Source organism: Scophthalmus maximus, chromosome 3 (assembly GCF_022379125.1).
Source record: "Scophthalmus maximus strain ysfricsl-2021 chromosome 3, ASM2237912v1, whole genome shotgun sequence".
Classification (NCBI taxonomy): Eukaryota; Metazoa; Chordata; class Actinopteri; order Pleuronectiformes; family Scophthalmidae; genus Scophthalmus; species Scophthalmus maximus.
In genome coordinates this window covers 12,822,501-12,846,640 of record NC_061517.1, presented here as the reverse complement: position 1 = coordinate 12,846,640, position 24,140 = coordinate 12,822,501, and the positions used below count along the sequence as shown (strand labels likewise).

The window sequence follows — 24,140 nt, the reverse complement described above, 5'->3', positions numbered from 1 at the left end:
GGGAAAGAAAGAAAGGAAAGAGAAACTACATAGAAATAAATAAATAAGTACTGTGGTCAACACAAAATTGAGGGTCCCATCCAGCCAACATGGCCGTGCAAACTCTGCTTCCTCCTCCATCTGTTACAGCTCAGTCTGGGCTCCTGCATTTATGGTGACAAGCATGACAGGGCAGCAATGACACTGCATCAACATGACCAAACGGGACGGGTGACGAGTTTCAGTGACTGACAGCGGATTAGGTGTTCCCTCTCCCACTTTCTCCCTGCTGTGATGGCCACAGGGTGCTGTGCAGCGGTGCGTGTCACCTGTTTGACCTGTTACACCTTTTGCAAGCAACTGAAGATGATTATATTGGAATCTATATATTTGCTGTGTCAGAGACTGAGGTGAGGTCACCACTACAACGTGAACCGCCCCTGGGAGGACCCTGTTCTTCCCCTTTAGCGGATGTCCCAAGTACATTAGGTCATGTAGCACATAGAGAGTAATGTATACAACCCAGCCTGGCTCATAGGGTCATATGCTAGCCATCATGCAGGCAATTAGCCTGAGAAATTCCATGGATATAAATACAAACCCTGGCATTTGTTGCTGCAGTTGGAGCGTTTTGTCAAGATTGAAGACATCCCAAGCTAGAGTCGGATGTCCGAGTAAAAAGCAAGGGTCTAGAAATTTCCATATGTGGATGTGAATAAAGGTGACCCCCCTCAAAAAAAGAGTTGTATTTAGGGTGCAGTCTTTGTGAGTCTGCTTTAAGCCGTTTAGAGGAACAGAGCAGGGACGAGGGACGATCCCTGTATTTCTTTCCCCATGGAAAATGAACAAGTGATCCATGTCTTGACAGGGAAGGAAAGGCGTCCGGACTTGGGTTTTATGATTGTCCTTACTTGCTGCCATTTAGTGTCACTACACTTTCCCTTCAGCACTTTTAATCCCACCTTCCTCCTGGAAGGCGTCCCTCTTGTTTTTTTCCTCTGTGCTGTCCCTGCCCTCAACCAAAATCTTAAAAACACCTTTGGGGGAACACATTAACACACAGCTTGTCTGGAGATTTATTTTCCGTGATTTGGCATAATCATTTAATAGTTGATATTTTAGTGCTGACACACAAGAAGACTGTAATAGAAATGTTTGTTGGCTTGTATTAAGCTTAAATGAGCCAGAACACCGCAAGGCACCGTGCAGGATCAACACGACTTATTCTGCTAACATCAGTGTAGAAGCAGAGATTTGGCAAAAACAGGTAAGTTCCTATCTTGTGGAGAGACTAAACACTGGAGCTTTAAAGAGTCTGCAACATATAGTGATTTGTAAACTTACCGCATGAGCTCATTGAACAATCTGAAAAAATGAAGTCATATGTTGAACACATAACTTATCTTCAAGTTGGCTCTGTGGTTCGTTTTTCTAAGTTCAGGCAATAGGACGATAGGAAGCCATGGATAAGGCTGATGGAGGAGCTTTGAAGTGGGTAAAGGGAAGGGGCCAGGCAGGTATGTGCACTTGAAGGGCTGCTGAAAGACACATCAGGTCAGCAGCAGTGAAAGAATGTGAGAAAAAAAAAAGAAGTGTGCTATAAGTGCCAAACCTTAACCCACCGAGCCAATAACAACAGAGTTTTTCTTGAGGATATGAGTGTTGAGAATCACATATTCCAAAAGCCCGTCTTTTTATTGGTTTACAAAAGATCTATAATGGCAGAATGCTGCATGTCATCATACCTGCTTGTGCCTGTTATTGCATCTTCATTCCTCCATGATTCTCCCAGTGGTTCCATAACATTACATCAAAAGCAGAGTACAAAAGAGTTTGAGAGGAAAGACGAACTCTGATGCCATTTAAATATGACTGCTTCCATTTTCAACTTAGCTATATGTCCAAAGTGTCTCAGTTGATTCAGGCACGGGATGTTTACGTCTTCATTCCCCCTGGCTTTACCCAACTGGAGTTATTCAAACATGCAGAGATAAAGGGGAGGACCGAAGCTGGGTCATCTTTTCATGTCGTCTTTGTCTCAGGTGGCTTTGCACCGGGGCATGTCTTGCATGTCACTGATTAGCCTGCCCTGTGGCCAGACGGGTTGTCGCTGCTAGTTAAAATCATATTGAGCGTCCCGTCTGCAGCCTCCCAGCGGATTCACCAGGATTGAATGTGCCACAAATTCAAAGCTGAAAGTCACCAGATACACTCCTCTGACCGTGAAAGGGCAGCGTACTCATTCTTTTTCATATTCAATGCTGCTACGTCCCAGAACCTCGGACGTCCAATTCAGAGTTTTTCGGAACAATGACATTTCTCCCCTCCCCTGCAAGACTTCAAGTTTCATTCAGGAGCCAGTGAATGTTTATGAAAAGCAACACAGCCAATAATCCTGCCAAGCTGTCACGGTGAATGGAGATATAATCAAATCTGTGTTTTCTGGTGGATTTGCAGAAATCGGTTTTCATCAAAACTCTTTAGAGACGCTTCACTGGACAAGAGTGGAGAAAGGTAGTGCAGACATTCAAGACCAGGGAGGGGATCAGAATAGATAAATCCGGAAATTGCGACCGATTATGAGACAGCAAAAGGGGAGTGACTCAAGAAAAATGCATAAATAGTTTATTTGAACAGCTACTGTACAGTAAACGTTATGGACAACGTGAGAAAGGACCTGGATTTAGGGAAATGAAAAGAAAAAACACTGTTCATACATGACACATTTTTCATATAGGGAATTTTAGCGTGACATTGCTATTCCCCTGATATCATGTGTCTGGCAACAGGTGGGAGGTGGTCCCCGCCACGTTGGGTAGGCGATCGCTCACTGTGCGCACAGAGCCGAATCGCTGGATGTGGAAGAGATTGATCAGATTCAACTTCGCAAGTGTCGCTGGGAGATATGCTTTGTTTTGGCAACCGAGAGAACACATTGTTTTTGAACCGGGGAACACAGAGCTGGAAAGGAGGGGGTGCTGCTGAGTTGTCGACGTGCCAAGACGCTCCAATTTCAGGGGAGCAGAGTTGTAATGACATCAGGGCAGTGCAATGCAGGTTGTCATGAGCACAGCATGCTTGCCTTGATGTAACGCAAGTCTGGAAGTACCCACTAAATTCACAGCATGGGAATAAAACGGTAAAATATTTAATCCCGTTACAGATAGAGAGATAAAAAGGGAGAGACAGCAAAAGAGACCAAAAAGAGAGTGAGAGAGAGAGAGTGAGAGAGAGAGAGAGAGAGAGAGAGAGAGAGAGAGAGAGAGCAGGGGAAACATTGGCAAGAAAGGAAGACGGAAAATATAGCACATCAATAGCTAATCAATCACTGTTTTTAACTTCTTTCCATCCCTTCTCTCCGGCCAGAGTGCGCCAATGATCCTAGCTGTTTCTCTCCGATGACAGACAACATGTCAGCATTCTCCGGAAACCCAGCAAGCCGCTCGAGCCCACTAATTCATCATAAACATAAAACCAAACAGAAATAGCCCACAGGCTCCCCTCGCTCGCGCTCTGCCAAGAGGCTTGGGGTGGTGGGTAGAGGGGAAGAAGAAAAAACTGTGTGAGGTATATAGGGGAAAATGAGCAAGACAGACAGGTTCCTATTTAGACACAATGCAATAAAGCACCCCATACACACGCTAAACCCCCCTCATGCAACATTTAACCTCACTGGACCACTGACAGGGTGGAATACCAGGGCAGGGCCACGTACAGGGCTCGTGTAACACAGGTGGAATCAGTTTCCCTGCCTGGAGCTAAGAACATGCTGGCAGTAAAAGCATATGCAGATGTGCACACGTATTTAAGATGAACGCATACATATAATCATATACATACCAGTATGCACGCACACACACACACACACACACACACACACACACACACACACACACACACACACACACACACACACACACACACACAAACAGCCATGCCTGAGGCTTCGTATCTCTTTGCCCCCTGCGAATAAAAAAAGAAAGCACTGCGGACGTATACATTTGTTATATACGAGGCATCAACACATGTGTGTTTCTTTTAAAATAGGCAGATATGTTTGGACTATGAGCTCAGAGTGGGGAGCCCTCTGAGGGACCGTATCAGGGTGGCCAGTCGAGTCAGGGAGACCGTCTCCACATGTATGACCCAGGTTCATGCACCATGTTGGCCTGCACTTACTCAGCGGAGGAAACCTCCTCGTGCAAGGTGGAGCAGCAGCACTGCAGGTGGACTATCAACCAGTCCTCGGAGAGGAATAGCTGAGCAACTTAAAAACCGAATTAAAGGCAAAATAAACATTTTCTGCAGGGGATCAGCGAAGGATCACTTCACTCGTAGTGGAGCGACGATAAGCATCTTCTGGTAATATCCCCTTGGGTGTTAAAACCAGTTCTGTAAGGTTAACGTGTGCAGCTGCTGATAAAGAGGCAGACAGCAGTATGATATGCTTCATTGGCTCCTGTCATTTTGAAAGATAAGGTGGTGATAAAGTGTTTCAACGGCCGACTTTGCCATGAACTCCCTGGTTTTCAAACTATAGCAGCTGTATATCTCATAGGGTTCCTCCTCCCCGTCCCAACCAAAGCCTCGCCATCCTTCCCAGCCTCGACTCCCCCGTTACCCCAGTTGCCCCCCTCGTCCACCCGCCACGTCTCTACTACTGTTTGAACTCTCGCAGCCATTTCTGCCAACGAAACATCATCACTAACTTCTCCCAACGCCGCCGTTCATAATTCTTCTCTGATTCGGTCCGTCGGTGCTGGGAAAGATGCGGGGAAATCCCTGCGAAGAGAAAAAGTCAAGGAGACGTACAAGAGCGAGAGCCCAAAACACACACGGCCGGGCCCAAGTAATGGAGAATTGCTGTCTGTTGACGTAGCTTAATGTTACTAAGCCATAGCTGTGGGCTGGAAAAAGAGCCCCATTAACAGAGACCAGAGCTGGCTGACTGGAAGCAGCTGTGCTTGGCAGAGCCCGGTCAGGAGCAAGTTGATTGATTATGATCACCTGCACTGCACCGCACAGGAGAGGAGAGCCGATCGCCACCAGAGAGGGGAGCATGTTCATGTGTCGTGGAACTGAACTGTCAGATCTTGGATCACACTGGACTAACAGTGTGTGTGAAAGAGTGACAGAGAGAGAGAGAGAGAGAGAGAGAGAGAGAGGACTCTGGTAATGATAAGGCCGAATCGTGGACAAAAACAAAAGCTGATTTGATCTTGTGGTGAGACTCAGATTAGCATTTAATGCAGAAAGGGTTGACATAATTAAATGAGGTGTTTCCAAGACGAAGGAGGAATGGAGGAGGAGGAATAAGATGCAGATGGGTAAAGAAGCAGAGCGACCATTCGTCAACCTGATAAATCCAGTGTTCATTCTCGTACTATTTTAGCAAACCAGAGAGAAGGAATAGACCAATCTTTATTCCCCACTCATATTTTGTAATATCTTACCATGCATGAGTGGTTGGGTTTCATATGTCTGGCAAAGGTCTGAGATATCAGTCCGTGTCAAACCCAATAATGGAGATGAGTAAAATTTTAAACTACATTAAAATTTGACTGCAACATCTATTCAAAAAAACGGATCCCTGCTTACTCTCGACAATAAAGGCTTGTTGGAAACAATTTTCATAGGGGCTATTGATGACTTGTAGTATCAGAGACACTGATTACAGACAAATAGGTGTAAAATTTTCCAAACGTAATTTTTCAGTGCTGTGAAGCAACACAATCCATTTTCTGCCAGTCTGGTTTATTTTGGGATGACAACACAAATCTCAGAGATAGATAGCTGAAACCACATGAATGGCGCCTGAAACCAAAACTACTGCATGGAGAGAATTATTTTTCTTTTTTTTTGGATAAGGGTGAACAGATCCTTTGAAGGCTGATCCTTGCAGGAAAAAAATTTGCACCTTCACAGGTTTTTTTATTTTTACAGAGACTGAATGGTGGTCCATTAAAGTCAAGTGGCCGGTGATTTGTTGCAACATCTCCCTCTCTCCGCAAGCATCTATCCATCTGCCTCATGGCAGAGATCCAGCAGAGGCTCGAGGGGGGACAGAGCAGCTCCAGAGGGAGAGGCGAGCCCAGAGGTGATGGGGTCGGAGGGGGGAAAGCGAGTAGCTGTGAGGTAAGATGAGGTAAAAAGCCCAAGTGGAATGAGATGATGAGAAAAAGCTGGCCCGAAGGAGGAAGCTCTTACAGAAAGCGTAACAAAGTAGAGTGATTCTAAATTAAATAGAGTTGAAGACTTTTACAAGCCAGCTCCGTCTCTGCAGAGTGACTAACTGACATGAATGGAGACGGAGTGAACGGCGCCAACTGGCAGAGGCCAAGGTACACACATAGTAATTCCCTGCAGATTTCACATACCGCACACCATATGATTGTGTATGATTGCTGATTTCCTGGGACAATGAACTCAATGAACAAGAAAGGAGAAAAAAAAAAGGAAGGAGTCTGTTCACAAAATGATTTCACTGCTCATAGCAAATGTCCGAGTGGAGCGAACATTCTGTAACTTTCCCACCGAACTGGACACATGATAAATTGGCCAGTGACATTACAATGAGATGTGCTCCTACGACCGCAGACCCTACTGGGATTATGTGAGCAGGGGGTCAGTGCTGAATGATGAGCCATTATTACATCTGCTGCTCCTCCTCCTCCTCCTGCATCACCTGGCTCAGAGGACCGGGGCACTGTTTCTCAATTTGACTCTGTGGTCAGGGTATTCTAAAACAAACAAACTAAATATACTTCATGCAAAATGACTTCAACAAAGAGCAAAGCCAGAATTCTTCACGTTTGATCAAGAAACACGTACTCTAAGGGGCCAAGAGATGATTCCTAGAAATTACATGAAAATAACGAGAATTGTTTTCGTAATGTTCCCAATCACATGGAAAAAATATGGCTGCCAGATATATTCTTACATCACCGAGTTCCTCGACACTTTTCCCCTGTGCAGTAAAACCACGCAGACACTGTGATCCAGAGAGGTTACATGTTTTCTACATTTAGTCCTCGTCTGACTGAGCACTGACTGCTGTACATGCAGCTGTGCACTTTTTGCTCAATGTCAGTTCTAGAAAGAGGTGATGCCATCTAGTGATGAAATATAAAACAGCAGCTGGTTATCCAGTGTTATGCTACACTGATGGAGCGTGAAATTGTAAAACAAACGGAAGGATCAGAGAGTTTTTTTCTCATTCGGCGCAAACTAATCTTTATCCGTAGCAGAAGGTCTGAAGCAGAAGCATAGGTTCAAGATGCATTTTAAATTTTCTTGCCAGTGAGAAGTCCATGTTTTAAGCAGGACAAATACTGACAATTACCTAAAACTAATGTAATCAAATCCAATATTGCGTCTCAATCTCTCAACAATTAATCATATCTTCATAAAGGTTATCATGTTTATTTATTTTTTAAACTGTTTTAAGAGATTCAACTTTGTGATATAAACTGACAAAATAATAGAACAATTCAACAGCAACACAAACTGCAGCCTCCAAACTGTTCACTGTCAAATCAACACCTCTAAACATAAAACTGTCATGGGGCTAGAATTTAATGCAGGACTCTTGAATGAGACTCACTGCATTCATTTTAGATACACACCTAATACAGACAGCTGAGTGTATTTATTAAAAGTATGTGTGTAGTTTAAAACCTATGGTAATTAAGTAAGGTCCAAACATCCAAAAAGATCACATAGATAGTTTCTTTATTGATAATATTTATGTTATACAGTATATACTGCCAACCTCCAGATGAAAAATGATAAAGCCATTCTTTTCACATCACATTTTTTACGAGCTTTTGCTTGTTTAGCGAAGACAACAGGGATATAAGCATATGATCCACACTTAGGGGAAAAAAACATGTGGCACGAGTGTCAAAGTTCAACTTTGACAGCAGTTTCTTGATGCAACAGTCCTCTGATGATACAGTATAAATCAAAAAAGTCACATCACCATCACAAGTACAGTCATTAGTATACAATACCTGATTCCACAAAAATGACCACAAGAAGTTAAGGCGTTCAATGAACATTGCTTGTTTCGGTTGACTGAAAAGGCTGTAACATAGTCTTAAGTTGTAAAATAAATAATGATCCACATTAACGGGGATTTGAAAAAATTACTTTGTGCAAAGACAGTGGAGACACTGTTCGCTCATCACAAGATAATTCTGACCCCATCATGTTGATACGGCAAAAGAGGCCTTTTGATGTTTCATGATAGTTTGTGAGATCACAGAATTTCAACTGAATGAATCTGATCTAATAGGAGTAACAATGACATTTTATCAAAAGTAAACCAATTAAAAAATAAAAGGCCCAGTGAGGGTCATTATTATATGTGAAACCCACAGGTGTTGGTAGAAGGTTGTTTGTACAGTGAAGCGGTTAATAAGCAGCGTGAAAAGGAGAAAATAAACCCCATTGTGATCATCAGCGATAAGACCCGACGCTGTGGAAATAGACATGCATGGACATCCCTCTCTCACACTGTACACCTGTCCCACACACAGACACCTGTTCAAACTCACACCTCTGCTTAAGTGTGAGTGGGTTCATGGTGTCCTGAGCCTGCTGGTTTAGAGCTCCGACGTGAGCTGCCCTTTGCTCTGGATGACCCTCATGACAGACTGGACCACCTCTGAAGTGGTGCCCTGACCCCCAATATCGGCCGTGTGCAACTGCAAGAAAGAAAACAAAAAACCAAAAAAAAGGATGCTCAAGCAGTCTCATATCAGTTGAAGTAAGTTAACACATTGCCAGATGCCAACAGTGGAAGGAATCGATCAAGGACACACAACCCTGCTTTGTGTCAATGTGATGTGAAGCCCTCTAGGCAACAAGCCAGACCTGCCCTCCGAGGCCACTAAGACTATGACAGCAGGACAGTTGAGGGGAAGACCCCATCAGTGATGAAAAACTCACCCTTGTTTCATTCATGGTGGTGAGAACTGCATTCCGGATCGAACTTGCATGATCATAAAGCCTAGAGAAATAAAAGAAGAATTATTTACATTACTGTTATAGCAGTTAAAAAATGACATCACAGATGAAATCGCAGGAAGGCATGTATTTAAAAGCTCACTGTAGGTGGTCCAGCATCATGCAGCTGGCTAGCAGCATGGCAGTGGGGTTTGCAATGTTCCTGCCCGCAATGCTCTTCCCGGTATTCCTTGTGGCCTGAGATGCAGAAAGATAGGAAAGAGATGAAACTCAGAGTTGCACTGTATCACAAAGACATGATCTGTGTGTTTTTCATTTCTAAAAATGAAAGCAGCCGTCTTCCCAGAGTTGTCAAACACTCACCGTTTCAAAAACGGCATAGTCTCGACCATAATTTGCGCCAGGCACAAGACCAGGCCCTCCCACCAGGCCTGCGCACACATTGCTCACGACATTCCCGTACAGATTGGGCATCACCATTACATCAAACTGCTGGGGCTTGGACACCAGCTGAAAAACGCAAAACGAAAATGATTTTTAATTTAATAACCCAACAAACAGTCCTGGACTCCATCAAAATGTTATCAGCTCTCACCTGCATGGTGGTGTTGTCCACAATCATGCTGTCAAATGTGATGTCTGGGTAACCAGAGGCCACTTCTCGGCAGCACTGCAGAAACAAGCCATCGCCGAGCTTCCTGTTGGGGGCAGAAAGGCCACATTCAACATTTCCAGCACTAAGAAACTCACGACACGAGTAGGGCCGAACAGCTCCGGTAGGATAAACTTGCCACAAAGTTACTCACATGATGTTGGCCTTATGTACGGCAGTGACCCTACGACGGCCTTTCTCCCTGGCCAGGCGGAAAGCATAGTCAGCGATCCTGAGGGAATTGTTCCTGGTGATGATCTTAAGAGACTCCACTACCCCTGATACACTCTAAAAGAAGAGGGAAAGAAGAATAACAAATAAATGACAGCTAAAGTTCTAGTATTCAACACTACAAGCGATGAAAGTGGAAAAAAAGGCCAGAGTGAATATAATAATGGAGGCAAAATCCAGAGACTATATTTATTCATCACTTGTAAATTATAAAGCAAGTAAATCACAGGGGCTGGATTAAAAAATATTTTACTATTAGTTATGATTTTTATTTGAATGACGCAAAGTTGATTCTTAAAAACCCCAAATCAAGTTAACATGTAAGAAATAAGGTACATGTTATCTGTATGCAGTTGTTAGTTGTTATAAGTGGTTCAGTTGGGGTTGCATGTTGGTGTAAACAGTCTGTTATAAAAACCGAGTACAAAAAGTTTATTTTAAGTTAAAAACAAACAGATAATAGCTGGTGATATCAGTAAATATCAATGTTGATACCCCACATTTCCCATTACTGTCGCATTACATCTACAAGTGGGATAGAACAGTCTGCACACTGATCCGACCTCTGTTTTGGTTTGTTGAGGAGATATTATCTCTCCATATGAGATCTGTGAAACCATGGAAATCAAGTAATTTCTGCAGGGTTTCTAATTTATTCAGTGTGTCCCTGCCGGAGGGCTAACACTAGCTAACAGAGGGGACTTTAAAAGGAGGGAACTGATTGCGTTTGGCCTCTATCTGACCTCATGCTCCAGACTGCTGTATTCTCCCTCGGTGTTCTCCCTGATGATCATGATGTCAATGTTCTTGTGGCGAGTCTGGACTCCAGGGAGGGACTGGCAGTGCATCACATTGGCATACAGATCAAGACTTGTGCTGTGGATACACAAATGAACAAGACGGGGGGGAGAAAGAGGAAAAACAATGGGTCAACTAACAAGGAAATGACCAAAGAGGGCCTTTATCTATTACATATATTTCATTACAACTCTTACCGGAGGAGATTATTTCTGGATTTGACAGATGGTGGCATGGTATGTTTGGTTTCTATGTTACCTGTCAGGAGAGTTAAGAAATGTCACAATGTGCTCTGCTCATCTTGTTGTCATGCTCTGCTCATCATGTGAATAATTGGGTTTTGCTTACCTTTGAGGGCAACTCCATTACGGCGGATGGCAGTAATGGCATTGTTGATATCTTCCTCAGTCTGCACATCAGAGTTGACATGGACCACCTCAAAGTCCACTGGCACACAGCTGAACCTACAGCAGGATTACAAACCCCATGATGAGGCAGTCCTCTCCTGTCTGTTGTCAACACTTTTGAACGAGATATAGTTCGAGTCCAACCAACCTGAAGACCTCTCTGACATGATTGAGCAGCTCTGGACCAATTCCATCTCCAGGTATGAGGGTCACGGTGTGTCTGCCTCCATACTTTGCAGGAGGGGGCTGTAACATTGGCATTTTCACATGTAAATAACAGTATTCATGGAAACAAATACAGCACTAGTGATTTTTGCTAATCTAAGCCAATAACTAGAAATTACATATATGTATGAATGATATTCCCTAGTTTGTTATCCCATGCAAGTTTGACATGTGATTTCCCTTATGACCTGTGATGTTCAGTACTGTGCAAAGGTTTTAGGAACTCAATGTTCTTACTCATCACTCGGTCTGGTCCACACAGAGCCCTGATTTGAACGGATGGACTCAGTCTGGGATTACATGAAGAACCAGAAGACACTCGGACTAAATCAACGGAGGAACTGAAGCAAGTTCTCCAAGATGCTTGGAACGACCAACCTGCACAGGTCGAGTGTACCCAGAAGCCGTGCAACTTTACAAGCAAAGTTTGGCAACACCAAATACTGATTTGATCAATTCTTTTTTCACTGGTTACTCTGCGTGGTATTAAAGCACCCTCGCATCAATTTTTAAAACATTCGCACATTACTGTACCCATCGATGTTGAAAGGAGTTCCTCTGGTTAATGTGATGATATGACCCGGCCGTAGTATGATCAAGGTAGTTGTGTTGTTTCTAGTACGGTGAGTGAAGGGATGTGGTTCATAACACTACAGTGCAATCTAGTTAACCACATCAGAGTTAGCTACTTACAATGTTTTCTCCCTGTCGTTGAAGAGGGACAGCGAGGAAAGGAGACAAGGACAAGAGTCAATTTGACAGCTGTGTAGAAGAGCAAGTTAGATCCAAATTGCAGAGGCATAACAACCCCCTTTCCCCAAAGAAGGAGGGGGAAAAAAACAGATATACAGAAACTCCACGTTACAATTAGATGGATACAACAAACACCCAACCACGTCCCCCGTTTGACCCAGAGCCAGACAGCTTGGAGAGGAATAGACTAATAAGATGCAGTGATTTTAATAGCGTCACTGATTTTGTGTAATCATATAGAAATAATGACATGACAACATTCACATCTGCTCATATCAACAAGACAGAGAGCATCCGGGTCACTCACTGTATGCAAGGACTTATTCCTGTGACTCGTCAGAGTTGTTCCAAATACCTGAAACACACAGAGGTGGATTACATTACTCATCAATCAGACTCATTTTTGTATCAAATCAAACGTCAGGAGCAGGCAGAGATTAGGTCAATGGGAAAGTCTGGGTCCGATTGGCAGATAAGATAACACAGGGTGTGGAAGAGGTTCACCCTGTGACCTTGTGTTCGGATGCAAGCAACGACCTTGATTCGGAGCCACTCAACAACTGTCGCAAGCGACACGACGAACGGCGACATCATGTTGTCTTACTTTCATCGTGTTCCCGAGGCGTCCGCCCCAAAAGGGTGAGATCATTTTGGACACGGAGAGCGCAGCACCGTGGGACGCCATCTTGATTAGGAAGCGGTCGCTGCGTGCACACGGAGCAGGGCTGAGTTCGCGCGATAGTTCCATAATTAATAAATAAATAAATACATAATTAAAAATACAATGATTGTATTTATGGCGCGCTAACTCTCCTGTCGACTTGAGGAAGATATGCAGCAACTTCTTAAAATATCCAGTAAAAACTGCATATGTATGTGTGTTATGGCTTTTAGTTGAAAGTAATTATGAGCAGTCGAGGAGGAAAAAAACGGTTCACGGGAGGCTCTGACTCGAAATTCCGAGTGAGAAATAGCGGTCATATTTCTGTCACTATGTGGAATTAACGAGACATGTACAGAATTGCTGTAAATGCCACACCGTTGTCGGTAACGTCAACATGAATTTATATTTATATTGCACATTTTCAATTTTCTCTATTTATTTAGTTTTCCTGTATATTACACATGCTGTACAGTGGGGGTTAGCCCTACCCCTAACCCTGTTGCACATTTCAATTTCTATAGCTTTTCTATCCCGTGGGGTTTTGCCTTACTCTTAGTTTTGCACTATTTAGAATTTATTTATTGTATATATTACTTAACTTATTTTTTTTGAATGGTTTTTTTTTTGTTTTGCACTGGGTCCGAGACAAACGGTTTTCCAATTCCTCTGCATGTCTGGAACAATATTGTAGGAAGTGACAATAAAGTTGACTTGAATTCTGGTTTTACTTGGTAAAGAACGGGATACACGACAACAATAGCTAAATGTGGCTGTAGTGACAAGGTTATTACCGGACGTGTCACATTAAGAAAAAATGCACGAACGTGAATTATTCCAAATCAGAATCCAAATGTGATTCGTAAATATTGGCATTCTGCCGACAGTTTCTTGAACGCAGCACAGGCCCACCGGTCACGTGGACGTGTCTGCGCAGACTCCGTGTGGTGTTCACGGTCTGTCTGGACGTCGCGTTAGCGCAGCGGCACACCCGGAAGTCTGGTGGGAGAAACCAAACATTTGTCGTGACACTTGTGTGGATGGTCGACTGAGCGTATTGGAAGCTGATGTATCTCACGAAGGTCTCGATGAGGAAACAGCGCAAGAAATAACCGAGGTCCCGAGTGGCAGCAGCAGCATCAGCAGCAGCTGCAGCAGCTCCTCCTCCTCTTCTCTACCGTCCGTTGCCGCCTCGCACAAGGTGACCAGAAAAAGGGCGATAGCCGGCGGAAGCGCGGTGGTCGCGTCAGTTTGGGTCTGTCGCCTCTCGTGTAGATGCATGCGACCGAGTGACACTGCAGTCAGAGGGTTCGCCCCCTTGTCGTGTTGACTTCGACACAGTTCGGACTCGTGTTCCTTCGAACGCCATTTTTTCCAGAGCCCTCTTGCATGGTAACTGTAAAAACAACAACAGAACCGCGAGCTGCCTGTTGAAGATGTTCTACTAGACGTGTGCACTTCCTGTGTTATTCTCCACGAAACCTCGTCGATATTGTACTGTATAAGGACATTAAGAGTTACAACAGTTAGTATTCACCGCTGTTTTTCCAAAAGAAAAAAACAAACACTTTTACATATTCGATGAGCGCTTTAAAGTTCCACAAGTACCTTTTCATTCACATTATTCTAAAGAGCCTGATTGTAAATGGAAAAACAAAGCTTTTGTAAAAACATATTTTAAAAGGTATGGCATGGAATTTGAAACCCCCCTAATAATGATACTTCTTTAAAAATCTCTTTCCAGGTTTATGAAACGGTGAATAATGAGATTAACAGGTGGGTTGAATTTCTTCTTCTTCTTCCTCTTCTTTTTTTGAACCTAATCCCAGTGGTGGCCCGCTTGTGACCCGAGGTGTGGTTTGCCTGAACTGTTGTGACCTGTTTCCATTGACAGGCCCCGTGAGAGTTGTGGTGGTGCTGCTGTTGGTGGGGCTCACATGGCTGCTGGCAAACACCTTCTTTGGAGGGGAGAGTGGTTCAGTGGTGCGGCATTTCTTCACTGGTAAGTCCAGGCAGATCTGAAATGATTAATCAATTGATTGACGTAAGATTCTGTTGAACAATTCAGAAAAACACAAATGGCTCTGGTGCACAGTTTCTAGCTGTTATCTGTGAAGGTTTATGGAGTCGGGCTGCAACTTACAATTATTAGCATTATCGAATTAATCTGCCGATTACTTTCTCGATTAATCGATGAGTTGTATGGTCCATAAAATGGTGAAAAATGAAGATCGTGCTGCCCAAACCTGAAGATGATGTTTTGTTTTGTCCACACAACAAAGACATTCAGTTTATTGTCATAAAAACTACCTGAACCGATTAATCGATTATCAAAATAGTTGACGATTAATAGTTGTCGATTACTTATCGATTAACTGTTGCAGCTCTGTCATGGTGTTTTTCTGGTGTGTATGATTGAATACTGAATATTGATACGTCTTACAATGTTGGTCAAGTAAAACAAGCACATGGAGGATGTCTCCAAGCTCTGGGAAACAGTGACGTCTCAATTTTCTGACATTTAAGATACATGTGATGAAGAAAAATAGTTTTTCACTAAAGTTATTGAGCAGTGAGTGTTGGTATCATATATTATAAATTTGAGTCTAAAAGTTTCTTCATATTTTTCAGGTGCAAGTGAGGAACCAACCCCTGGTAAGTAGTAGTAACAGTATGACATGACTCTCTGGTCACACATCATGTTGCTAACGTTGCATTCACATCTTCCTCCTTATCACCACTGACTAACTATTCTAATTACTATTTTAGCTGAACCCCGTCCTCGGAGGTATAAATGTGGACTTTCCGCCCCCTGTCCCACAAAACATTTGGCTTTCCGCCTGGTGTCGGGTGCTGCCAACGTCATCGGCCCCAAGATCTGCCTGGAGGACAAGATGTATGATTGAGTACTTACTGATTTCTGTCTGTTCATCTGTGTTTTTCTCTCCCCTGCTGTATCCTTTGTTTTTTTTTGTTTCATTCTTTGTTCCTTTTTTTCCTCTGTGCTGTCATTACCAGACCTCCAAGTCTGTCTGGGGAGCTGAATGCAAGTATTCTTTCAGTCTGTCTGTCTGTCAACTCTTTGGTTTTGTCTCTAGTCTTTTTTTCTTTTCTTTTTTTTTTTACATTCAATGTTGCTTCTTAAAGGGGAAATAGACAACTTTTTGGCATAAACTTATCATTAAGATGTTAAAACTACACCATCCTTCCTTATATCGGTCCCCTGTAAGTCTTGCTTTCACCATGTTATTCTCTTTGCCACTGGGACGCGGTTTAAAGGAGCTGGGTCCCTCATTGTGTAACTGAAACAAGGAAGAGAATAGCGCATTTATCCCCAGTGAAGGAAATGACAGACGGTGGAACAGCTGAATTTGACAAAAACCACTCAACCTTGCAAGAGAAAAGAATCCCGTTGACGGGGGGGAACAAAAACAGGCAAAGAAGGTGAGTGATAGAATGAGTTCAAACGTCGGACGGACATTCACTCTGTGGACAGAGCTCCGGCACTTAAGAGGCTTCAAAAACAACATGCCGTTTATCTTTTTTCTACTAGATCATTAAGTAACTCCACCAGTCTACTTATTAATACTACCGGACGTTAAACCCGTGGTTATTTGTTCAAATTGGAATTGGTTTTCTGCTTTGGACAGTAGCCAGGCTGATAATGCTTTGGCTAGTTAACACTAGGAGCCAGACAAACAAAGTAGGAGCTTCAGTGTTTTACTTGTCCTTTATCTCCCAAGTGGTGTTGACAACCTCCTCAGGAGCTCTGAGGAAAAGCACCTGTGTCCTTACGGGCGTCTTGCTACTGCAGCATCTCTACAACAGTGACCAAACAATAATACCATCGGGAACCACCAGGGGCACAAAAGTTGTCTGTTTCCTCTTTGAGTGCCAGTTTGTTAGTGTGTCGATTAATGTGAATGGGCAACACAAGTGTTCTCCTAAAGTGCTTCATCCTCTTGTGTTTGTCCCAACCAGGTTATTGAGCAGTGTGAAGAACAACGTTGGCAGAGGACTGAATATAGCTTTGGTGAATGGTAAGAGACATTCTGGACTCTGTGGTCTCATTATTTTTCAGCTCGTCTTGTTAAATGTTCTTAACTGATCTTATTCTTTGCTTCAGGGGTAACAGGAGAGCTCCTGGAAACAAAGACATTTGATATGTGGGCAGGAGGTAACACAAACCAGACACACATGCATTGCATCTGTGTCACACATTTTCATATTCCATCCATAAATCAACATTCATAGCCGATCTGGTGTTCATTTTCAGATGTGTCTGACCTGCTGAAGTTTCTCCGGCCGCTGCATGAGGGAACACTCGTGTTCGTGGCTTCCTTCGATGATGCAGCCACAAAGTAAGAAACTGAGATTGAATGTTGTTAATTTTAGAACTGCACGCGTCACACGGGAAAGATTCCAAATGTCAAGATGACGCACCGCAGCAGGGAGATGTCAGCCGCATGTTTCACGCAGACTGTTTGGACACACGCCAAAATGAAAAGTCCATCATGCACATGTGGCACAGGCAATGCCTTAAAGCAATTTTCCCAGGTAAATTGTCAGTCATGGATATGTCATGCTATGAAATCATTTGTAGAATAAAATAATTATGCGGCTTTGCTACAGCGAAAGCCAGACAGTTCATCTGTGTAGCAGTAAGGAATGATCATTTGAAGAAAAAATGCCCTGTGGGTGACAGTGTGCCCTTGTGCTGTCAGGAATCAAGCCTTAATTTCAAAAATAACATTTAAATGACATCTGGTGGCTTGTAAGTAACTTAACACTTAATGGCTTTAGGTGTGGGAAAAAAAGAAATATGAGCACAATCAGTAATCCCTCCCTGATGTCCTCAGATGTCTTGAGGAAATAAGTGCCACTTAGACTTTGTAAAAGCTCAGGAGAGGAGCAGCCTGAGAAATGTTAAAAGAATGCATTAATTTCAACATAAACTTTAACAGAGATGACTCACATAGGGCTTGACCTGTAAACGTCTTGTTTTAGAAGAACAGCCAACCCACTTCCAAATAACCATTAACCTGCCACCTTTGTCCTGACAGGATGAACGACGAGTCCCGACGACTTTTCGAGGAGCTTGGGAGCACGGCTGTGAAGGAGCTGGCCTTCAGAGACAGCTGGGTGTTTGTTGGAGCCAAGGGCATCGAGAATAAGAGTCCTTTTGAGCAGGTATGTTACAATCACCACTGACGCTGAAGTTAACACAAGTTACAGTTAATTCCTTATAGTGGTATATTATGAAGATGGGTTGAAGATGTGTGTTCAGACATGAACTCCGGACAATGAAAGCAGAATTGCGTCCGGACTTTCACATATGACGAACGCAGCAGGAGACTGTCCCGAGTCAGGCGCGTTCACTCACACACAATTTTGCTAAGGGGCTGGCAGGAAAAGTTACGGAAAATGCCGAGCAACATTTACGCCCCTCTGGAATATTTCAGCAAAATGTCCAGACTTCAGTCTATGTCTTAAAGCAGCTTTACAGTTTGTGTCATGATACCTGATTAATGAATTACAGTAGAATAAGGGAAAAATATACACATGTGCCAATATAATTTATCATAATAGACTAAGTCCAGCATATTGCCAAGACAAACATTAGTCCCACCTCTAGATTTGAGAACACATGATGAATGGTATTGCATCTATCATTAGAGCCAATGTTCTCCTGTGGGGAGTGTAGCGATGTCCACCAACTGGCACGTTGTTGGCTCAGCCTGCAGAAAGACTCAATATCCTTTAAAAGGTCAAATGTTTGGATTCAATGTGAGATGACGCTTACAGATCATTTTCAAAACAAGAACAAAGTGTTTGAGATTGATTTTTTTGTTTTTCCGCCATTCAAAGTGGGAACGATTTGCTCATTTTTAACTGCACTAAAATTTCTTTGATTGCCGCATTTAAGCGCTGATAGAAAATTGAGAAATTATGAGCCAGATGACCTTAATTCATTGTAAAATCATCATTTTAGACTGCCAAACTAACTATTTAAAATAGGTTTAGGATTGTAGAAATGTATTTCATTATTATTCTGCAACCGTGCTCGTGAGCAGCTACTATCAGTTTAAAATCTGATCCCTGTCGGTTCTGTTTGTCTGTGGTTGTTCCCATTAGCGTATGAAGAATGGTAAGAGTGGGAACAAGTATGAAGGCTGGCCCGAGTCCTTGGAGATGGATGGCTGTATTCCCCTTCGGCCACCGCTGGAAGGATAACTGCGTTCAGTCCTTTCTCACGAACCGTTTTCTAACACCTGCAGTAGCAGCAGTGGATCCAGACGACTGTTAAAAAAGCTAAGGACTTGCTCAATGACTGAAACCGGCCCAAGAATTTGGACCACGTTACCTTTCTATTATCAAGTCTTGGGACTTGATATATTTAAAATAGCTGGAACCTGTTGTGAAAGATGTGCTTTTAAACTCCGTGAGCCACTTGTAAGTTGTCAAACGAAGACGATGTTTATGCCAAGTAAAGGGAAACTTGAGAGGCAAAATGTCTCACGACCAAAGTGTATCAGCGACCAGTGAATGAATACAGCTGGAGTAGGTCTTCCAAAGCCATTGTAGGGAACGGATATATTTCTGCCTGCAGGGTGTCAACATTGTGTGCTTGGGTACACAGAAATATGAGGTGTTGAATACATTATATGTTCAGCAGGCAAAAGACACGCCTAACCAGTTTCACACGAAGGCACTGGGAAACCTGATCCAGTCCTGCTCAAGGTAAACATTTTTGAGGTACTCTAGTTGTTTAAAAATTTCCACTAGGGTCCAGGCCTGTGTGCAGATTTTATATTGAAATTCGTTAATATATTTTCATTCCCTGGTATATAAGAATTCTGTGATATTGTAATGCATAGTGTTAACTGTCATTGCTACCTTCATAATTGGTGCACAACACTTATTGCTTTCCATGTGTTTAAAGTTTCTTCAAATTTGGCCTGTCATTTCTCCTTTTGATAAACCTATTTATTTTTAATTTAATTAAAAACACAGCAGACTAATTGTGTGAGTTTCATCGTTACACTGCTCCATGGTTTGTATTAATGTTGTCTCAGGCCTGAAAGCATTTTTTTTTTTTACCACTGAGATTCAATTTAAATGTTGGTTGTGTATGCTGTTCTTTTTTTAAAATGTGGAATGTACAACACCTGGCGCCTCGCAAGCCAAACACATAGGAAATATTCAATACATAATAATAGAAAAGATTGATTATGTATGGTTAGACCTCAGTTTGGCTGCCTTTTGTTTGAATAGTTATGTTACCTCTAAGTGTCAAGATTTTTCTACAAAGCATCCCAGTCTGTGTTTATATTGTCACAATGCTGATGAATAAAAGAAAATGTCCGGATAAGTTTTGGATATATTTATATTTTTTTCATTTTGAATGGTCGTACTAGAAGAAATTCACCAGAGGGCGACAGAAGTCCACAGTCTCACCGGGGTTACTCAGTTCGTTCTGCCCGGGGCAGTTGCCTCGTTGTGGATAAACGCTTTGCACTAAAAGTGGGAGACTTCAGGTGTTGGCGGTGAATTCACTGACCGCTCACAACCGCGGGTGTCACGTAGAATCCGTTGCCTGTAACGTAACGAAGACACATGAGGCACAATTCCGTTGTTCCGAGGACATGTATCATGCGGCCTTCGCGTGTTGTTCGAAAAATGTGTGATTTCGAGTTAGTGGAGTTTCGAGTTCTTGAGGACTGTGGGTTTTGTGACCTTCAAAGGGAGAAGCAGAGATCAATGTATATAAATAACTAAGTGGACTTCAAAATCACAATTAGTGATTCTTTGTAGATCTACCGTCTTAATTACTCTTCTATTTATTCACAAACAAAGCTTTAAAAGAAGATGGACACTGTTTACTCCATTCGTCAGGGGGAAAAAACAGCTAAACTTGAATTCTATGTACATTTTGGGCACTGGACACAAGCATGGTTACCAAATAAATAATTGTTCAAATAAAATGTTTTCTAAGGAGGATATGACCCCCTAAATGAGATTAGCACAAACAGCACCCCTTGAGGTTAGCTAATTAACAAATAGTAGTGGTATAGTTGGATTATAGATTCATACAATCATTTAATTTTGTTTAAAAAAAAAACCCAAACAGAAGCCATTAAAAGAATAAGTGTAACACCAGAGCCCGTCAACTCTCTGGTGCCATGTACAGGCTAGTTACGGTCAATAATGGGATACCGGTTGAAGCGGACGCCGACGAGGGCCGTGAACGCGGCACCACAGTCACATAACAAGCCGTTGGTTTACGGTCTGTGACATATGGTCCACGGTATAAACACGCAGCGCCGCCGCCCTCTCGTGGCGGAGCGGGCGAACTGCCGCCTTCGTCCAGGATGAGGATGAGGAAGAGGAGGAGGACGATGAGGATGATGATGATGATGATGAGCCCTGTGGCAAAGTGAGAGCGGCTCAGTCCACACGAGAACCCGCTGAAGGCCGCCGGAGACGTGCGCTGTAGATTATGTACATAAGTTACCGACAATTATCCGGCGACACCTGAATGGCCGGTCGCACAACTCGGAGGCGACGCACCGAGCAGCGAGCGACGGGAGGAGCCGGTGAACCCACGGCAAAAAGCATCGCCCGGACTGGAACACGTTCCAAGTGCTCCCCGGTCGCGTCCCCCTCTCACGCACACGGACCGAGGCTCGACGGCTCCGCTGGGGACCTTCTAGCCGACGACACCGCGGCGCGCGTGTCGAAATGTAAAGAAGGAAAAAAACAACAAACAAAAAAAACAAACGCACCTGCGGACATTTTTCTAACGCTTCATTTTTCTTCTAATTTTTGGGTTTAAAATAATTTTGTAGACAGAAAGCCCACTGTAAATCTAACGCGTCATAACGTTTGTACATAGCTGCAGGACTACTAGTACTCAGTTCTCAGTGAGTTAGCTAGCTGTCTGCTCTCGCCGGCTTGTTTTTGAATTTTGAATCCAATTTTTTGGGGGGATACATCGCTGGACCGACGAGCTACCATGTTGCACGGGGGTGAGTGGTGTTTGTTGATATTTTTTTCAATTAAAAGAGCAAATAGTCATTCATTTCATTCAATTGTGCTTCAACTGAAAGACTGATCCCTCGCGATACATTATGAATATTATTGTTTTATTATGATTAGCCTATCCGTTCTGATCATGAGGTGTTCGTCCTCTGCCGTGGCAGCTCATTTGATCTGAAAGAAATCGTGCCGTGTAGAAAACACTCAAGTCACGTGCAGAGCCGCGGACTGACTCACTGACACCCCTCATCATCCTCATCATCATTTTTTTTTTTTTTGATTCCAGCCGTCTCTCGCCCTGCACGGAGATTCTACTTCTCGTGTCTCTCGCCGTTTTGCATGGCTTTTTTTCAGGTCAGCTGAGCTGCCGACGAGCCAATGGCAGCACTTCACGGCGCCTGCACGCCCAGGCGTCCCTGTGTTGTACGTGTGCTGTGTAACCTATAAATAACGTACATCAATGGCATTTGTTTTCTGCTTCCGAGCCACAGAGCAGGCTGCGTGACCCGTCACATCATGGTGCTATAAACAATCAGCATCTCTCATAAGTAGCAGGAGTATTATGATCCGTGCATTATGCATAACCTCCACAACTCCTGTATTGATATACTGCGTCTGATTGTCCCACAGGGAGCAATAGTGGGGTACTCAAACCATTGGGGAGGATACGCCCCTCTTCTAAAAAAAAAAGAAAAGGAAGAAAGGCTGACAGCTGCTAATCTACTAAACACTCTACTGATCTACTCCATCGTCCATGAAAAAGTTCAGACACCATTTGCAGGAATGAGGGGGGATCAGCTGCCGATATGAGCTCCAGGAGAAGTAAAGCCACTTTGGCAATATGTAATCCGGATTCATCATTGGCCGATTAAGGCGCCGTCCTCTCACCTGGATTAGGGGAATCCTTTGGTATGGGAGGGTTCAGCTGACGGAGGGGAGTAAAAGAGAAGGGGTTAGATAACACACATGCTCTCCGTGTCCCTCTGTCTCTCAGTGAACAGTACTCTTTGTGTGCTACCTACAGTCCACTCTCCCATGCTTGACCTGGATTGGACAAAAGTCCTCGTTGTGCCTTTTCCGCCCTGAGTTTCCCCCTAATGGGAGGAGAACAATCGTCGTGTGTTTGATTCTAGTGGCCAGCGTTTGATATGTTTTTCATCCCACTGCAAAAAAAAATAAACGCCACCGAGACTGAAGACGCACGGCGAAGCAAGTCATGTGATCACTGAGGGAGAAGGAGCCGTCTTCAGTTCGTTATTCCTCTCTTGTTCAGTAGCAGACACACACACACACACACACACACACACACACACGGGGGCACACGGTGCTCATAAACGTCTGTGCCGAACTGTGATGACTGACGCTTTTCAAGGTGATCGTGAAGATCTATCCATTAAGGCATGAGCTCGTGACTTCCCCCCTCTTCCCTCGCTGTGCACGTTTCACAGTGTTTGTCCCGATTGAGCCTTCTCATTAATTCCACTCGTTCCACACAATCGCAGTCTGTTCACCTGCTGCTTTTCAATGCGACAGCAGCGCAGACATGCTGTCTGCCCTTTGAGGGTTTTACACCTGCCACTGATGGCCGGCTACGGCAGGCGGCGTGCCTGTAAGACGTGGCCTCGCTGAACAAACATGGTCTTACATGGTTACCCGCCAGTGTGGTCCACGGCTGAGCTGCGGGGCTCAGGCGCAGGCCAGTGATCTTCCGAAATAGTTGCCGCTCGACATTGGCACCATTTGAACTTTTGCCAGCAGCTGTCAGAAGTTGTGGTACCTCTTACTCCCCACCTCCCTCCGCCTCCATCTCTTCTTCAAATCTCTGTGGGAGGGAGTGAAATGGAAGAAAAGTCTTGGTAGATCCGAGCACTGCATTAATCATTTGTAGGACGTCTGTTGTTCCAGGCGGGTGTTGGTTTGGATTTGATGTACTGCACAATAGCTGTCAACTCAATTCAACCAGATCCTTCATATTTCTCTCAGTCCCCAGTCTCCAACCCAGGGAATCTGTTGAACTTCTGACTCCTTGGTGTACCAGAGCTCGGTCTGTCTAGTGATCAACAATGGGACAATGTAGTTGGCAGTTGACGAAAAGAGTCATTGTTCGAACATCCATACTGTACTTGCTGATAATACGCTTTTGCTATCACAAGTTTGGTTACGTTTTTATTGTGCACTTGTTAGAGGTTTGCAGATGAACTTTTATAGTATTGGTGTCGGGCGTTTTTAGTGAAACAAACAAGCAATAAAAGAAAACCAACACAAGAGCTTGACTCTGTTGTTGAAAGTGAACAGAGTGCGTCACGGACAACTGCGCTCAGTGGCAAATTTATCCTGAAATTCAAGATTGCATTAGGAAATAGTCTTGTGGATTTTGAAACTGCGGGGCTGAGACTTATGATTAATTGTATCATCAGTTTCTCTG

At 43.6% G+C, this 24,140-nt stretch overlaps 3 protein-coding genes across 7 annotated transcripts in view; 2 read left to right on the top strand and 1 right to left on the bottom strand.

The window, feature by feature from the left end:
* Nucleotides 1-7,693: 7,693 nt before the first annotated feature.
* On the bottom strand, nt 7,694-12,768 carry idh3g (isocitrate dehydrogenase (NAD(+)) 3 non-catalytic subunit gamma). Of its 2 annotated transcripts, XM_035646458.2 has the most exons (13): nt 12,620-12,767; nt 12,323-12,370; nt 11,956-11,967; nt 11,186-11,283; nt 10,979-11,094; nt 10,828-10,888; nt 10,576-10,708; nt 9,756-9,889; nt 9,545-9,647; nt 9,313-9,459; nt 9,092-9,186; nt 8,932-8,992; nt 7,694-8,687 (listed from the first exon to the last, which is right to left on the bottom strand). In XM_035646458.2, exons 1-13 carry the CDS (start codon nt 12,761-12,763, stop codon nt 8,586-8,588), a joined length of 1,254 nt encoding a protein of 417 aa, XP_035502351.2. In that variant the 5' UTR covers nt 12,764-12,767; the 3' UTR covers nt 7,694-8,585. The 2 variants fall into 2 exon arrangements, with proteins under 2 accessions (XP_035502351.2, XP_035502352.2); XM_035646459.2 differs by lacking the exon at nt 11,956-11,967 and having other exon boundaries at nt 12,620-12,768.
* Nucleotides 12,769-13,612: 844 nt separating this feature from the next.
* fam3a (FAM3 metabolism regulating signaling molecule A) lies at nt 13,613-20,048 on the top strand. 2 transcript variants are annotated; one of them, XM_035644379.2, is made up of 10 exons: nt 13,613-13,877; nt 14,421-14,452; nt 14,571-14,678; nt 15,308-15,331; nt 15,446-15,572; nt 16,658-16,716; nt 16,803-16,853; nt 16,953-17,037; nt 17,740-17,866; nt 18,812-20,048. In XM_035644379.2, the coding sequence occupies exons 2-10, from the start codon at nt 14,440-14,442 to the stop codon at nt 18,908-18,910; spliced, it is 693 nt and encodes a 230-aa protein (XP_035500272.1). In that variant the 5' UTR covers nt 13,613-13,877; nt 14,421-14,439; the 3' UTR covers nt 18,911-20,048. The 2 variants fall into 2 exon arrangements, with proteins under 2 accessions (XP_035500272.1, XP_047186636.1); XM_047330680.1 differs by lacking the exon at nt 13,613-13,877 and adding an exon at nt 13,892-14,068.
* A 980-nt stretch (nt 20,049-21,028) lies between these two features.
* Nucleotides 21,029-24,140, top strand: part of si:dkey-151g10.3 (serine/threonine-protein kinase WNK3) — a 38,873-nt gene continuing 35,761 nt past the window's right edge. For all 3 annotated transcript variants that reach the window (XM_047330676.1, XM_047330677.1, XM_035646447.2), the window contains exon 1: nt 21,029-21,705. The gene's annotated coding sequence lies outside the window, so the exon portion shown is untranslated. The remainder of the gene's footprint in view (nt 21,706-24,140) is intronic.